Raw genomic sequence first — 14,306 nt, 5'->3', positions numbered from 1 at the left:
AAAAAGACTACACATCATCCCCCTATACCCTAATATACTTCAATGCAGTAGCTATAATGCAGAGGAGAATTTAAAATAGAAACAAGATACATGCAAGTTACACGGAGCACAGAACAAAGCACAGAACACTGAATTGTGTTCAGAACAAAGGATGTAAAGGGGCTGTACATTATTTATAGTTAAGAAAGCAGAACATCAGAGGGGAATTGAAATAATAGATATAGCTTACGTTAGTTCCAACTTGTTCATGTTTCATGCAAGCCCTGCAGTTGTTTCAGAACACCCTGTTTTCTATTACAAATTAATCATGGTAACGTGCTCTGTTGTCAGACATCACGGAAATACAGGAACGGCTGACAAAAAGAATTCCTACGCTCATTTTAAAATAAAAGGAAATTAGTTCCTTACAAAGCACCTATCAGTAGATAAAAATACATCCGCCAGTGTATGTAAGACATGTTTGGAAATGCAACTTGCGAGTTTAGATGACCTACGAAACTAGAGTTCATTCAGTGTACTTTTATGTAAACTGGGAAGCAAATACTGTGGCACAAGTGGTCTGATAGATCAGCAGTGGTACAGGCTGATGAATCATACAGAACAGTAGGACCTCTCAGGTTGGACGGGAGGTCTCTAGTCCAGTCTACCACTCACTGCAGCATCAAGGTTGACCAGGAGTATTTGTGCAGCTGGGTCTTGAAAACCTCCTTGGATGAAGAGTGAACAAACTCCAAGAAACCAGCTCGCCTGCTCAACCGCCTTCACAGGGAAAACAATTTCCATATATTCAGTTACGTCCCATTTCACTTTATGTCTATGCTCCCTCTCTCCATGCACCTCAGTAAGAGCCTGATTCCATCTTCACAATAACCCCCTGTGGCCTCGGGGGCTTCTTGTATATCAGCCTGAAGACATTCCTTCCCTAGACAGAGCAAGCTTCTCCTCCCAGGGCAAGTGCTCCAGCCCCTGATCATCTTGGCAGCCCTCCCCTGGGCCCACTCATCTCTGTTGTACTGAGAGGCTCCAAGCTGCAGATATAGCCATAACAGGCATAGCAAGTAACAGGTGTACAGTACAAGGCACAATGGATTTAAAAACATTGGCTTTTTATATATTAGCTAAACAGCTTCACCAATAATGCCTAGATGACAGAAGGGAAAAAAAAATGAAGTAGTCGTGAAAAAGTTTTCCCAAGTACCTTGATACAAATGGAACAAGACTACAGTAGGAAGTGGCTTCAGTTCCGTTCTGCCACCACTGCTTTATTACAGCAACAACAAACCAAACAAACAGAAAAGCCCTAGATTTTGCAGCCACAGTAGGTAAAATGCATTCAATTTTACTAGAAATTATGTCAGTGTCTCATGAATACTTCATTTCAAATGTGATTAACTTGTTCTTGCACAAAAACAGTGCCACAATACAGGAAACAAACAAGATACTAAGCTGTGCAGGGGTATTAAGTGACCAGTCCCCATCTTAACTAACTTATGCAAACATTTATAAAAGGGGACTAACAATGAACTAATGACATCTGCAAATAAGAGTAAACTGGGTGGTGCTGGAAACAGTTTGATGAGGAACAATACAGAAGATTTACAAAGACGGTTTGGAAATTAAGATGAATTTGAAAAAAGGCCAGGTAATATAAAATGGAAGAATACTAAACAAAGAGTAAGTTAGCATATAGGAGCACCCTGAAGGAAGCACAGAGAAGTGAAGAAAGTGAGAAGTGAAGAAGCAGGAAAAAGAAGTGCACCTTGAGCAGTTTAGGGGAGGGGTACTGTTAGCGAGTCAAGAAGGTGACACCTCTTGTTAGTGCAGCTCAGGTAAGAAGCCATCTGGAATAATCCATCCAGTCCTGAATAACTCAATACTAAGCCAAGACTGATGTACTGTGGGAAATTCAGAAAACAACAACAAACCAATGAAAATCATAAAGCCAATGATTGCTTTGTGTGTCTGCCTACCTGCCCATCACAACAGGACGTGTACATCTGTGAGGCACACATGAGGCTGAGGTGCATAATCTAGGTTAATGATAGTGAACACGGGCAGCTAATTCCAGGGTAGGGACCCAGTGAGGAAATGCACTTTGGCCCACAAGGTCTCAGGTGGGGAAGAGTAAGAAAGGAATGTGTATTGTGACTTTTTTCTGACTATAAGATTTTTTTCTGCTTTAACAATCTCTGGAGACATTTTCGAATTACCATTATTTGAATTTCCATTACTTAAAACATGCTGAAGAGTTGGAAAAGGTTCTAAAAGATACTGTAAAGAGTAATCCTGCACAGGCAGGGAAATCATCACTGAGGCCTTTTGCCACAGCCAGTGTTGCATATTTCTAGGGTATCTTAAAAAACTGTCCTTGCATTTAATCCTCCAGATCTCTTAAGTTCAGAACATAAATATATATATATATAAAGAAAAAAAGAAAAGCCCAAAAGAAAATGAAGGTATGGAATTATTTTTATCTAAATCCTTAAAAAACAACAACAAACAATTTATAACTAAAATAAAGATGTAACAGCACAACTAGATTTGTACCAGAAGATCATTATTACTGTATTATGACCTCTCATGCATACACTAATAACTTCTCTTAAAAAAGACATCCAGTAAGCACAAAACAATTGTGTCTGAATTCCTCAGAACAGTCATACTTGTCTTAAATGAGTAATGCTGCAAGAAAGCATGTAAACCCATTCACCCCAAAGCCAAGTGTAGTTCTGATTGGCATTCTTCTGATTTTGCCTTAGGTTGATGTTACTTCTGGCTTGTCACAGAAGACACCCTGAAAATGCACGCCTTTCTGATTCCTTCCCCCACGGTGCTGGGGGCCAGCAAGCAAGCGATGAGATGGGGCCTCAGCCGCCAGAGGGTCAACCCACCACTGTGCTCAACTGCATTCAGCAATCCCATGTGTTCCCAGGTGAAAGAATCCATACCATTTACAGCATCTTGATCCTCTCTCTTCTTACAAACCACTCTACCACTCTAAAGGCTAAATTCAGTTCAATGAATGATTAAAACAAGAATGGCAAAGAAGGCAGATGAATTAGTAAAAAGCAGGAAGCAAGTCTAGCAATTTTTTTTTTTTAACTCTACCTAAATAAACTGAAAAGATGTGCTAAGAAGCTTGTTAAAATGAACTTTCCAAAACACGAGATGTTATATAACTCACTGAACTACAGGAAAATGCACTGTGCCAGCAGAGGAGACTTCTACAATCGCCTAAAAATAGCTTTAAAAAAACGAGGGAGTTCACTTCTAAATGAGTGATTTTGACTTTCCTGCTTTCATGCTGGCTGTAATCCAACTCAGCAAGAATGAGGTTTGCCTCTGCAGGTCTGACTAATGCACAACTAATTTCAGAGAGAAGCAACTTGGAAAATCATCAAATACCAATCTGTTCCTTATTCTGCAACGGCCAGAACATAAAATGACTTACGGGCATAGCACATAGAGGTCACGTCCACTGCAGCTTTTCAGAACTCACACAAAATGAGTTTTGCCATATCCAAAAGGTGTCTTCTATTGGAGAAAAAAGGGGCCACGGCCATAAAGCTTCTTTCAGATCCTTACAATTAAACCTCTGCTCTTACAGAAGCTCTAACAGAAGAAACAACCAGACAAAAAATGGTAGCAAAGCTAACTGTGAAATCACAGAGAAAGCCAAGCAAACACTGTTTAGGAAACAAGCCCAGGAGATTCTATGACCAAGAACTGTGGCTCTCAGTCAGGAGCATGGAACTAACATGCAACAGTCACAAAGCCCCAACACAAAGATGCAGGGGAAAAATGCTGTCTCCATCATCAGAGAAACCCTTCTGAAAGGCTTCTTCAGAGGCTCTCTCAGCTGAGGCACTTCAAGGAGATGAGCATTTTCACTGTCCTGCTGACTGTCCTTCTTGAGTCACATGGAATCTCACTGGGTCACAGATTAAGCTGAGTTCCTTGTTATCTATCACCTTCCCTTTGGTGTGTACCTGCACCTCATGTAATCCCACTGGTCTATCCTGCTATTTCCTGCCTGCACTGGGTTTGGAGTTGCTGACACACCTCACTGTGCTACTTTGTGCCTTCTCTTCATGCTGGTTCACATCACTAGTCAGAAACCTATCAGCAATCTCTCTCTTCGCCTGATCTCCACTGGAGTGGGAAAAACCCATAGTTTGGCCACTCTCAATGGGTTAATTCTGCTTGTTTCAGAACGAGATTCTTCCTGAAGCTTGCCACTTGTTCCTCCCCAGCACATCTTTCTGTTAAATACCTGCGTTGTGCTTTGGTCATTTTGACTGTTGCCACATCCCCCTAGGATATCTAAAACATCATGGAGTAACACTGTTGTCTTCATATTCTAGCAAGCACCACCACTCAGCTTAAAACATCTCTATTGTTGCTGTGGTAATTTTTTGATTCTGTCTTCACAGGTGTTTTATTCAGGTGTTGCATGGGGAATGGCTTGCTTTTCCCTCTTTTTTGAATTACTAAATGCATCCCCCAGAAGAGAAAAAAAGCTGTCACATAAGCAGGACTGTGACAGACTTCCCCAAATTTAGTTCTGGAACTTCATGGTGTAAAAGTAAGCATAGTCTATCCGTATTTTGTAAAGCAGAATGGTGGCCCTCGTGAGAAATGAGCCAACGTGCTACTGGGCTGTGATCTCACGCTTCTAGCCTCTAGATGCTTATGCTGCCCAGAGCATCCAGACTATGGGGAGGTGAAATTTTATCTCGTCTCCCAATGAGAGACTGTGTGAACTAGGTTAAGGGAGTTCATGGAAGACAGAGCATGTGAGCAAGCCAGGGTCTCAAGATGTGCATGGCTGCTACTCCGGTCAGACAAGTGTCCTGGAGACAGCTGGAAAACACTCAGTGAGTGCAAAGACGGAAACGGGAGAATGCACAAGAGGAAGGGCCATGGACATGGCTGAAGTGTTAGATCACACACGCTAGCTCTCATTATTCACCGTGATATAGTGTTACACAATGACAAAGGGAAAGGAGCTCTCTAATAGCAACAATAATGTGTGTATTTGGGCTGGAAATGGAGGATTTGCCACACTGAATAAGAAAAACAACCTATCTGAGGTGTTGTCTTTATTATCGACTAAAATTCTAAATTTCAGAGGAAGTAAGGACAACACACAGTCAATAAAATGCTCTGCATGGAGGATTAAAATTGTTCCTTATTCCCTGCTGTATTTGGGCTGAGGTAATCTGAAACATGTCATCTTCCAATAGTGAGCAGGACTGGTCAACGTACTGTTAAAAATAAGAACACCTGAGTCCTGTCTACACAAGAGCTGCCCTTGTGACAGCAATGAGCAAAGTCAATAATGGGTTTGAACTTCTGTCACTGCTGATGCATGGTGGAGAACAGACTTATTAGTAAAATGATAAATAGGGAGTGTGACATCTCTAGAGCAGCAGAAGTGCTGTACTCATCATGCCTCCCATTTTTGCTCAAAGTTGGGAAAGACCTTCCATTAACAGGAAGAAAAGGAACACAGCAAAAAGACAGCTAGTTTGGTTAAAACCAGGCATGGCTTTCATACCACAGGTATTGATAAGTTTTAGTGTATAGTGATTCATATAGGATGGATACAGTGCTAACATAAAGCAGCCCAAGCACCTCCAAAAGCTAAAAGAAGTGGAAAAAAGAGAACAAATAAAACATGTCAGGTAGTTTGAAAGGACTGCACAAACAAAGCAGTAAGCTAGGTATAAGAAAAGAACCATTTTTAATGTTACTTAGATGATGTCAGAGAAATATACAGTGAAAGGGGAAGGCTGCTATACGTCTTTCTCATATCATACTTGTTGAAAGGCCTTCAAACTCGAGAACCAGGCCGGAAAAAAGATTTTATTTACGATTATTAATTTTTAAAATATGGGTACCTTCAGAAAAGAAAGGAGTAGATTTCCCAAGAGCATGTTTTTGAACACAGCTCCCCCCCAAATTCCTCGGCAACAGGAAAGGAGCTATGCCAAAGAGAAGTAAATGGAGAAGAGGATCCTGCACTGCAAATCCTTTCTGCCTTGCCTGAGCCTCCCAAAGCAACTGACAGCTACTTAGCAAAGCAGAGGTCCTGTCTGAATCGTTCTGCAGAAGGGCTGCCCAACTCAAAGTGAAAAATGAAGTTTACAAGAAATGCTGGATGTAGCGCAGACACATTAACCCTAACACACAGATGGAAGGAGAGGGTGCAATGAACCCTCTTTTCTACTTTCTTTATTCGACACTTGTTAGCAAGAACTGCTGTTTTAGCACATCACGTACCATCCCCACCCCCTTCCTACTCCTGCTCCAATTCTCATGAGCTCTGTGGCTGTCATATCTGCGATGAAATAGAGAGGGTTCAAATGGAGAGGGTTCCAGGAGTCTTGAAAACTTTTTAACCATTCTCCTATGCAGCCTTTCTTATAATGTGTAAATAAAGCAAATGCATTACAGGCTGCTGGAGCTCACTTCTACTACCCGGCTCAAGAACTGAATGCCAAAGTTTGCTTTGTTTTCTAATAAAAGAATCTAATGTATACAAACAATGTGGAAACAGGTTAAGGTTTTAACAACAGTTTGTACACATTAGTTGAGATTAAAAGCAGAATGCTTACTGAAAAAAAATAATCTATGTTTTTATCAGAAGCCTTTATTACCATTATCTGTTGCAACAGACCACTATGCATAGACCCTGCCATGCACTGAAAACACCTACACAGCCTGGTCCAGAAAAGCTTATACTCTAGGTAAGAACATGAAGACATTAAGTTTCCCCCAAATCCAATGCAATCAGATGTATCATCTAAATGCTAATGGTTACTGCAATTAGGTATGGTCTCTTATTTATTTGTCTCTAGCTCTTCTGTAGTACTGCCAGGTAGGCTCATATCAAAATGCTATTTACAAGCAATCTGTACTTGGCAGTACAATAAAAGCAGTGATGTGAATTAAAAGGACCGATAATTGAAAACAGGCCTGTTCTTGCCACTGACCTCTGCTGTGTCTCAACTTAGCAATACACCTATAACACTGATCAAAATCTAATGGTATAAACTTTTTATATTCAGGTAAAAGTAAGCCATCTTAAAATGCTGTCAACACCACATTCACTTCAAATGGTACTGTAACACAGTGCAGACAGACTTTGTTACACAGTTACTTGCAAGAAACCGGCATTTTACAGGAATTCAAGATCCTGTACCTCCTTCCACTACAAAAATGCAGTAAAATTTTTCTCAATGTTTTATATAAAATTAGCTTGTTATTGTTCCTGTTTTATTTTTTATTTATTATTCTCTCTAGTTATCTGGATGGAGGTGATTGAAAGCTACAGAAAAGCCTCCAGTTCAAAGGAAAGAACGGATTTGCTACGAGGTGAGGTTTTGTTTGGTTTACTCTGTTGAGAGCAAAAAGTTTCCTTGTACACACTCTAGGCCCTTGATCGATTTAACCATCCCTGTAAGTCAAAGTTCTTCCCCATTTCCAAGGTTTCTACGGTCAGCTCAGCTACGTAAGTCCTCTCACCTGCATGTCCAATATTGGATCTCCTTCACTTCTTTTGCTGCAGCTCCCACGTCCAGCATCTCGCAGCTCTGAAATCTATACATCCAGGCCACTTAAATCACCACCCAGCGCCGCCAGCGGCGCTAAAACTTCCTCTCCGCGTTACCTACGCTGCTGACCTCTGGAACACAAGCCGGCAAACACGAGCGAGACAAAGCATTCACGGTTTACAAGCCTGCTCCCGGTCCTGCGGCGGTGCGGGCCGACCCGACCACTCGCTCCTAGCCTGGTGCAGAGGCGGGAGGAGGCCCTGCCGCCACCTCCCTCACCTCGCCGCGGCGGGACGGCGGCCGGCCGGCCGGGCAGGCACCAGGACGGACGGACAGGCGGCCCCCGGGGCCTGCCGCCGCCCCGCCCCGCCGGAAGGGCTGCCGGGCAGCGGGGCTCCGCCGCCTCGTCCCCCTGCGCCCGCTCGGCCTCGTCCCGCCGCGGCCCCGCGGCCCCTCGGCGGCTGCCCCCGGGCCCTGGCTGCCTCGCCGAGGGCACGTCCCGGTACCTGCCGCCCCGCCGACACCGCCTGCAGCCCGGCGCTGCCTATTTGCGAGAATTCCTGCTTTCCTGCTTCTGCGCGAGGGCTTCTTATCCGCACGAACAGGAAACCTTGCGGTAACCGGCCTCCTCCCTTTTGTTCAAAAACACTGATGCTGACTGCCTGGGAAGCAAAAACAAACGCATCCTGAGTTCAAAGGCATTTCTGCATTCCAGTTGCTCCTCTGACAATGCCGTGTTACAGGGCAGCCAATTTCTTCCCAGCAGCGAAGCAGCGGGCTGCACTTAAAAACACCACACCACATGCACAGCCGACACAGCTTCAACATCTGTCTCTGAAGAGCCATGCCCTTACCTTAATGCACTGCTTACTTGTTCCGTGAGCAGTGAACAGGGCATCTTGTGCCTAACAAACTCTGCAACTGTTTAATCAGTCCCGCTTAATGAACATCAGCTCCTTTCACACCCTCAGTGCCTGTGGTATAGGACGTACCTCAGCTTCTGCCTTCCCTCCCTCCAGCACAACTGAGTCACCCTCCCTGCTCTCCGGCAGCACACGGTGATCGTATGACAGCCGGACATCTCCATTGAGACTAACCTCATACCAGTAAGAGCTTTCAGGACGACCCAAACCACAGATTACTTTACGTCTCAATGGTACTTCACAGACCATCTCCGGAGGCTGGAGTGTTCCCTTTGCTTATCGCACTTCCAGCTTGGCAAAAGGTTTATTTTCAGGTACTTACATTTGTAGTAAATTCCCAAGAACCAAACCTACAGTAATAAATATGCAGTATAACACAGGACAAAGCAGTCTACAGCTCACAAAAGTCTCAGGTTGTAAACAGGTTATTAATGTATATCCATCTATTTTCACAGTACTAAATAGCACTTTGACAAAATAGTACTATGTTATTTAACAAAGCAAATTCAATCATATGATTGTATCAACCAAGGGGCATCCAACACATGCTAAGAAGTGCAAAAGCACACAGGAAGACATTCTGTTTTTTTCTGGGAAGTATTTTGAGCTCTTAAAAAATTATACCTATTAATAAATATCATTAATCACTAATTAAAAAAGAAAACGTGACAAATACAGGATGTATGCTGATACCAAAGCTCAGCAGAAGACCAATAAAACATCATTATCAATACTCAGCCCACAAATGCAATCACTCTAAAATCTATTCCAAATAAAATCCTGGGTTCCAGACCCTAACAGCAAAACCATCTTTAGGATGTTGCAATGTAGACTGTTGTGTAACTGTTCACACATGATGCTTTCTGTTAGAAAATGCTATTTGTTGCTTCTGCCTGCAACCCTTCCTACAAAGGCAAATATCTCCTGGTCAGACTAATATTTTCGTCTCTTTCCCTATGGATTAGTACAAAAGCTTTCTTCTTTCTAAGTGCTTTCTTACGGAAGGAAGCCACTCTAGAAAAGTCAATCATTTACAAGAGAATGCCCATCTCTTGCACAAATCCTCGTAGAAAAACTGTGTTAATTGGCAACACTTGGCTAGATGATAAATTTGATTAAGTTTGGTTTGCAGATGAATGACAAATTTCAGTTTTGAGCTACTTTACTCACAACTGTATTCACTAAGTTCATACGCTTATGGCTATGGAGTTAAACCCTGGAATGTATGAATACTTTTGTGTAGATATAAGTTCCTTTTATAAGCAAGTAAACTGGGAATTGGATTGAATATGGTAAAGAACATTAAATTTTGTTCATTCCTTTAAGAATAGAAGCATATTAAAAAATGAATTATTTGACAACACTCTCACAAAAAATGTCTGTTAGTTATCTTGAGTGACATGGAGCTTCCGCGGACATACTGTTTTCAGAGCTCTTGCCCTCAGCTCCCCAGAGAATGGAAATCACAGGTTTAACTCCAAGTCACTGTCTCCATATACATTCTACAACAGTCCTGCCTTGCAAGCTTTTGGCATTACATTATTATTATTATGATTATGTCTAATACATACAATGTTAACCACATAGTCCTTCTGCTGTTCTACTATGGCAATATTAAGGGCACAGATATCTCTGCGTAATTTTGCTGTAATTGCTCTGTTCGAGGCTATTTCAGACTCTGCTTCTGCCCCAAGTGCCGTACCCACCGCTGAGCTGTGCACTTGTGGTTCACATGAAGCTGTGCTTCCCATTCCATTCCTCATAATGGATAACAGCATGCCTCTCTAACCCCAGGGAGCTGCTCTGGGTTCATCAGCAAATTGCGATGTTTTTTAAAAGAACGGTGGTTTAGATGATGTGCAAGTTCTCAGGATTTATTTAATTCTGACACTTGCATGCTCAAAAGCCTCCTTTTTTATTTATTTTTTCTTTCTTTGCCTTTTATGCTAAAAATAAATAACAAACTAACTGAAAACAGCTGAATAAAGTTGCCTAAATTGCCTCCTGGTTAGTTAAGTGAAAAACTCTGATATCTTCATATTTAAACGTACCCTCAAAGACTCAAGTTTCCGATCAGCATCTTGACATCATTAAAGCACTTTTAATAAAACCGCTTTTAAAGAATTAGACCAGAGGTGGGTGCTCCTGGTGGTAGCCTATGCCACCAGAAGCAACCAGTTCCCTTACTATTAGAAAGAGCTTGTGAAGGAAAATGGTAAAAACCTCACGTTTATTGTACAACATAACAGCAAAAGTAAATGAGCACACAAGTGTGGGGGTTATGGCGGATGAGCCTCTGAAGCACAGACAGTTGGAAAATACTTGATAGAAGACACAGCCAGGCATCCTGCCAACCAGTAATGATAACCCTAAAAGCTGTAAGTAGCTATAACCACCTCCCCACTCACCCAAAATATATCTGTTTACAGCTAACAAATATGTAAAATAGTAATGCCAGAGTAATCCCTGGGCACCTTGCAGAAATGGCAACCTCAAAAATAAATTATGTAGCAATTTATTTATTTTTTATTATTTTCAGACTTTAAAACTTCACCCTGTTCTTCTAAAGGCAAACTGGATTTTAAAGAGTGTGGTTTTTTTAATCATTACTTTTTAAATCTGTATTTTTGTTTCAGAGAAACTAAATCAATATGCAGCCAAACCACAGCAAATATCCATCCAAACCATATAAGCAAAAACAGTGAGGGGTGTCAGAGAAAAATACAACATAAGCAACAGCTCAACATCTCTATAAACAATTTTTCCTTTGGATAAGCTGCAACATATTCCTCAGACAATAATAAAAAAGATGTGGCGTTGCACCAAAAGCCTGTGTTATGCCGGGTGCTCTGATACATTACAACACTTAGCAGCTTCATCTGACCTATTTATGTTCCTGCTTTTAATGGCATAGCTGTTTCCAGAGAAGAGCTATGCAGACCATCTGTCGGAAAGACATTTAAAAATGTTTGGAACATATCAAAGATAACACTGAGTTCAGTATTTATACATTTTTCCATTAAAAATAAGCCTCCTTAGTAACTTTCTAATGACCTCTGTTGAGTAGAATTTATATACCATCTCAAATGAAGTATTTGTTTGACTGAGGAAAACACTCAGACTTATCATCCTATCCCAGACCTTGCAAAGAAAGGAGAGAAATCTACAGTACAGTTGTCAGCATACTAACTAATATTACATGACAATCACTCTACCCACATCTACTTTACCTGTTTTTGTGAATCTACTTGAACTGCATCAAATAAAAATAAGTACCTTAAGACAGATAAATTGAGTCAGGGCGCTAAGAGCTTGGAGTGGTGCTGACTCAGACCTTATTAAAATGTGGGCAGTGCTCTGACACGCATTCCAATCCTGTCCTGCTTTGAAAATCACGCCTTCCCGTCCCTTCCTCACAAAGCAATGTGCTTGGCGAAACAACTATTTCCAGGAAGCAGTGAACTCAAGGCGTGGAGAGCCTCACATCTCACAAATACAGTAGACAGCATTGCAGTAACACTAACCAGGCACACTAAATATGACCAATAGATTCCATCTGCAGAACTAAAAATTAACTCACGTAGGCTAAAAAAACAAATCAACTTCTTCAATAATTAATGTCTTCCTTTGTATTTTTATATACCTACATTTAATTAATAGCTTCTATATATTCCATGCATACAAACTGTCTGAAACCTAGTCTTTTAACTTTCTCTCACTAATTCTCATACAAACAAAAGTTAGTATTCCGCTACTCGTCCCTTCAGATTTAGCCTGAAGTTGCATGCACAGCAAAATCCATGCCTGTAACCAGTGCGTGTGAAAACAAAGGGAGAGCTGAGGATTTACCAGCACAAGTATAGGGCTGCTTACACACATCTCAACTGCAAAAAAAGGCATTATTTTCAAGGATTCCAAATACACGTGATTGAACCTATCTTTTGGCCAATTCTGACCTGTACTCTGAACGCCCAATAATGGAGACAGACTAAACGTTCATTTGAACATGGCCAATGTAATACAAAAAGCTTTCACGCAGCAACAGTTTATTGGAAGTTGGCCATTCTGTTTTGTCGCTAGTTTTGTGTTACTTCAGCTATATGCCCGTCAATCAAACATGCATGATAAGTTGGGCATGTAGGCTTTTTATTTTTCTCTTTCTCCTTTCTTTCTGAAGGGGCTGAGGGGACACTTAAGAAGGTAACTCTGCCCATTGATAAAGTTCATGCAATTGAGCATCAGTGTCAGCTCCTCATCTACGTGAAAAGAACTACTACGTAAACACAGACGTCAAACACTGATGCAAAGTCTCAAAGTAGTGCAAACTCAGGAAAGCTTTAAGTGGAAGCAAATATTGTACACCCCATTCCCAAGCCCTATCCATTCATAATTACTTAAACTGGTTCTACATCTTGTTCAGACAATGGGTGAAGACAAGTTAAAAGCATTATCCATCCTGAAATGGCAGTTCAAAAATCTGATCAATGTCTAAGCAAGCTATTTTCTGCGTAGTTCATTCTTCTGCAAAACACACATAAATGACATAAACAGAACAGACACACTTCTGCAAATTGATCAGAAACTTCAATTGCTGACATTTTTGTTGATAAGAGACAAAACATTTAAGTTCAAGGAAACAATATTTTCCTTTCTTAACAAATTCCTAGTGTTAATAAATGGAATGATATTGACATGTTCTAATAAAATATCACCATTTTTAAGCAATTACACAGAATTAGTTGCATTATATATACACAAAGATATCTAGTTAAACGTGTGTGAAAAATCTCAACACATTCCTATTCCAGGATCTATGGGCAAAATTCTGCCATTACATACTCTCAGCAAAGCCTGTCTGTGACTGATATACTCTCAGTGCATTACCTGGAAAAAAAGATCTGCAGTAAGACTTAAGGTGGAAGTGAAAACCAGAGAAATCTAGCAACTGATGCAGTATGTTGTATATTACAGTTCTATGCATAGATTTATGATTACAATCCAAATCTGGTTTAAATTGAGTGTGTCTTTCTACTACACCTCTTTCTCAACCTATCTAAGCGAAGCACAACCTCAGTTTACAACAGGTTCAACTGATTTAGCTTAAGTTAGTCAAGAACGGCTGAATTTGTAATTCGAAATTTTGTAATTTTCAGTCTCCTCTCTCCCCCCAGATTAAAAACTATATACTTGCATGACATGGAGCTAAGTTTCAGTTTGCTTGCCACACTGACCTGTGTGAAAGCACTTTACGCCCTGGAAAACAGGCAGTTCTATTATACTGTGAGCCACTCAAGGATGCAAGCTGATTTGGGTGTGCCAGTGATAAACAAGTATGGACAGTGATTGCATGGAACAACTGCTTGCTTTAGAGTCACAGAATTTAAAACCAGAAGAAATTGTGATGATCTAATCTGACCTCCTGCACAACACAAGCTACGTAACCCCACCTAGCAATTAGTTGCCTTTGTGACAAGTTTGATACGGTAACTCATCAGCACTGGTTTTGCCAGATCCATTTTGAAACATTCACCTACAATGCTAATTCAAAGCATGCTGCATCAGGTAGGCTTTGCACCTCCCAAGCACACTTCTCAGAGTGTGGAGCGACATCCTCTTCCAGATCCAGACATTATTGCTACACATTCTACCAGCCCACAGCTGTGCTGACAGAGCAGTCCCTTGTTAAACTGCTCAGCGCAGCCAAATTAGTTCCCTCTCCAGCAGAGCAGATATCTGTCTGGTGCCCCGTGAAGTGCAGGTACCCAATGTAACACCTGGGCATTAGCAGGGTGTTGCAGGTCAGATAATGGCAATAGTTGCAACC

The 14,306-nt window shown here is 41.3% G+C and overlaps 1 protein-coding gene across 10 annotated transcripts in view; it reads right to left on the bottom strand.

The window, feature by feature from the left end:
- MCC (MCC regulator of WNT signaling pathway) overlaps nt 1-14,306 on the bottom strand; it is a 202,077-nt gene that overhangs the window by 95,680 nt on the left and 92,091 nt on the right. Inside the window, exon 1 of one of the 10 annotated variants that reach the window (XM_066988309.1) lies at nt 8,414-8,433. The exons of 8 other annotated variants lie outside the window; for them this stretch is intronic. Coding sequence is in view for 1 of the 2 variants with exons in the window: in XM_066988308.1 (XP_066844409.1) it covers nt 7,531-7,536 (6 nt within the window). In the remaining variant the exon portion in view is untranslated. Of the gene's footprint in view, nt 1-7,530; nt 7,953-8,413; nt 8,434-14,306 lie in introns of those variants that run through there. One more of the 10 variants, XM_066988308.1, reaches the window with a different exon arrangement.

This window comes from Anser cygnoides, chromosome Z, assembly GCF_040182565.1.
Source record: "Anser cygnoides isolate HZ-2024a breed goose chromosome Z, Taihu_goose_T2T_genome, whole genome shotgun sequence".
Lineage (NCBI taxonomy): Eukaryota > Metazoa > Chordata > Aves > Anseriformes > Anatidae > Anser > Anser cygnoides.
The sequence above is the reverse complement of the archived record's forward strand: the minus strand, read 5'-3'. Positions and strand labels throughout refer to the sequence as shown.